This window comes from Sinocyclocheilus rhinocerous, unplaced genomic scaffold (assembly GCF_001515625.1).
Source record: "Sinocyclocheilus rhinocerous isolate Xijiao unplaced genomic scaffold, SAMN03320098_v1.1 C36337467, whole genome shotgun sequence".
NCBI lineage: Eukaryota > Metazoa > Chordata > Actinopteri > Cypriniformes > Cyprinidae > Sinocyclocheilus > Sinocyclocheilus rhinocerous.
Genome location: NW_015779250.1, coordinates 1 through 1,023, shown reverse-complemented (window position 1 = coordinate 1,023; position 1,023 = coordinate 1). Strand labels below are relative to the sequence as shown.

At 33.7% G+C, this 1,023-nt stretch overlaps 1 protein-coding gene across 1 annotated transcript; it reads left to right on the top strand.

The window, feature by feature from the left end:
* Positions 1-234: 234 nt before the first annotated feature.
* Positions 235-856, top strand: LOC107735873 (microphthalmia-associated transcription factor-like; the record flags this gene model as incomplete). The annotated part of the gene is made up of 3 exons (XM_016547433.1): positions 235-304; positions 440-515; positions 657-856. Coding segments are annotated over 3 exons (336 nt in total), but the record flags the coding sequence as incomplete, so codon positions are not given.
* Between the last annotated feature and the right edge of the window lie 167 nt (positions 857-1,023).

Below are 1,023 nucleotides of genomic sequence, written 5' to 3'. Positions count from 1 at the left end.
CACACACACACACACACACACACACACACACTTGTACTTCATTTTTAAGTATTTAGTTTTTAAATAATGACATTTTTACATTTAATTTAACATTTTATAGCACACAGCAACACATTTGAATACATTGACGCACTAGGGATGAAACGGTGAACTCTGTAATAGAAAGATTTATAGCTTTGATGTTAAAACTGTGAAGTTTAGTAATTAAGAAGAAAGTCGTTTCAGTTAACATAATTATGCATTTCAGAAGTAGAGGTCAGAGCCTTGGCAAAAGAGAGACAAAAGAAAGACAACCACAACCTCAGTGAGTCTGATCATTACTTTGTATGCATGAACATTTTTTGGGGTATATTTTAAATGCTAATTATAATATAACAGAATAGAATATAAAATTAATAATAATAATGTCTAATCTTTATTGACTTTTCCATCCATGCAGTTGAAAGGAGGCGGCGTTTTAATATAAATGATAGAATTAAGGAGCTGGGGGCATTAATTCCCAGGTCAAATGATCCGTAAGTCTCAAAAATGTATATTAAAATAAAAATAAACATTGGTTTACAATTACATACTGTATTTATATATTCAGCCAATTCTATACCAATATGTATAAATTTAGTAGTTACAGCGTGACCGTCTGGATCTCGTTTTTGCAGAGACATGAGGTGGAATAAGGGCACCATCCTGAAAGCTTCAGTGGATTATATTAAGAAACTGCAGAAAGAGCAGCAAAAAGCAAAAGAGCTGGAAAACAGACAAAAGAGACTAGAACATGCAAACAGACATCTCCTGCTTCGTATTCAGGTAAACCTAATAATAAACCAAAGCTCACAACACATACTGTGATTGGTTAAAAGCTCCAGGCAATATGATCAGCTTTTGTGGACAAGTATGTTTCGACATGCCCTTTGACGAAATGCTTCTTTATTAGATGGCAAGCGTAACATTGCGTTGAAAGCTTCTAAAGTATGCTCAGTGCTTCAGCTGCATGAAATTCGAAAGTTACACTGAAGTAATTGATTA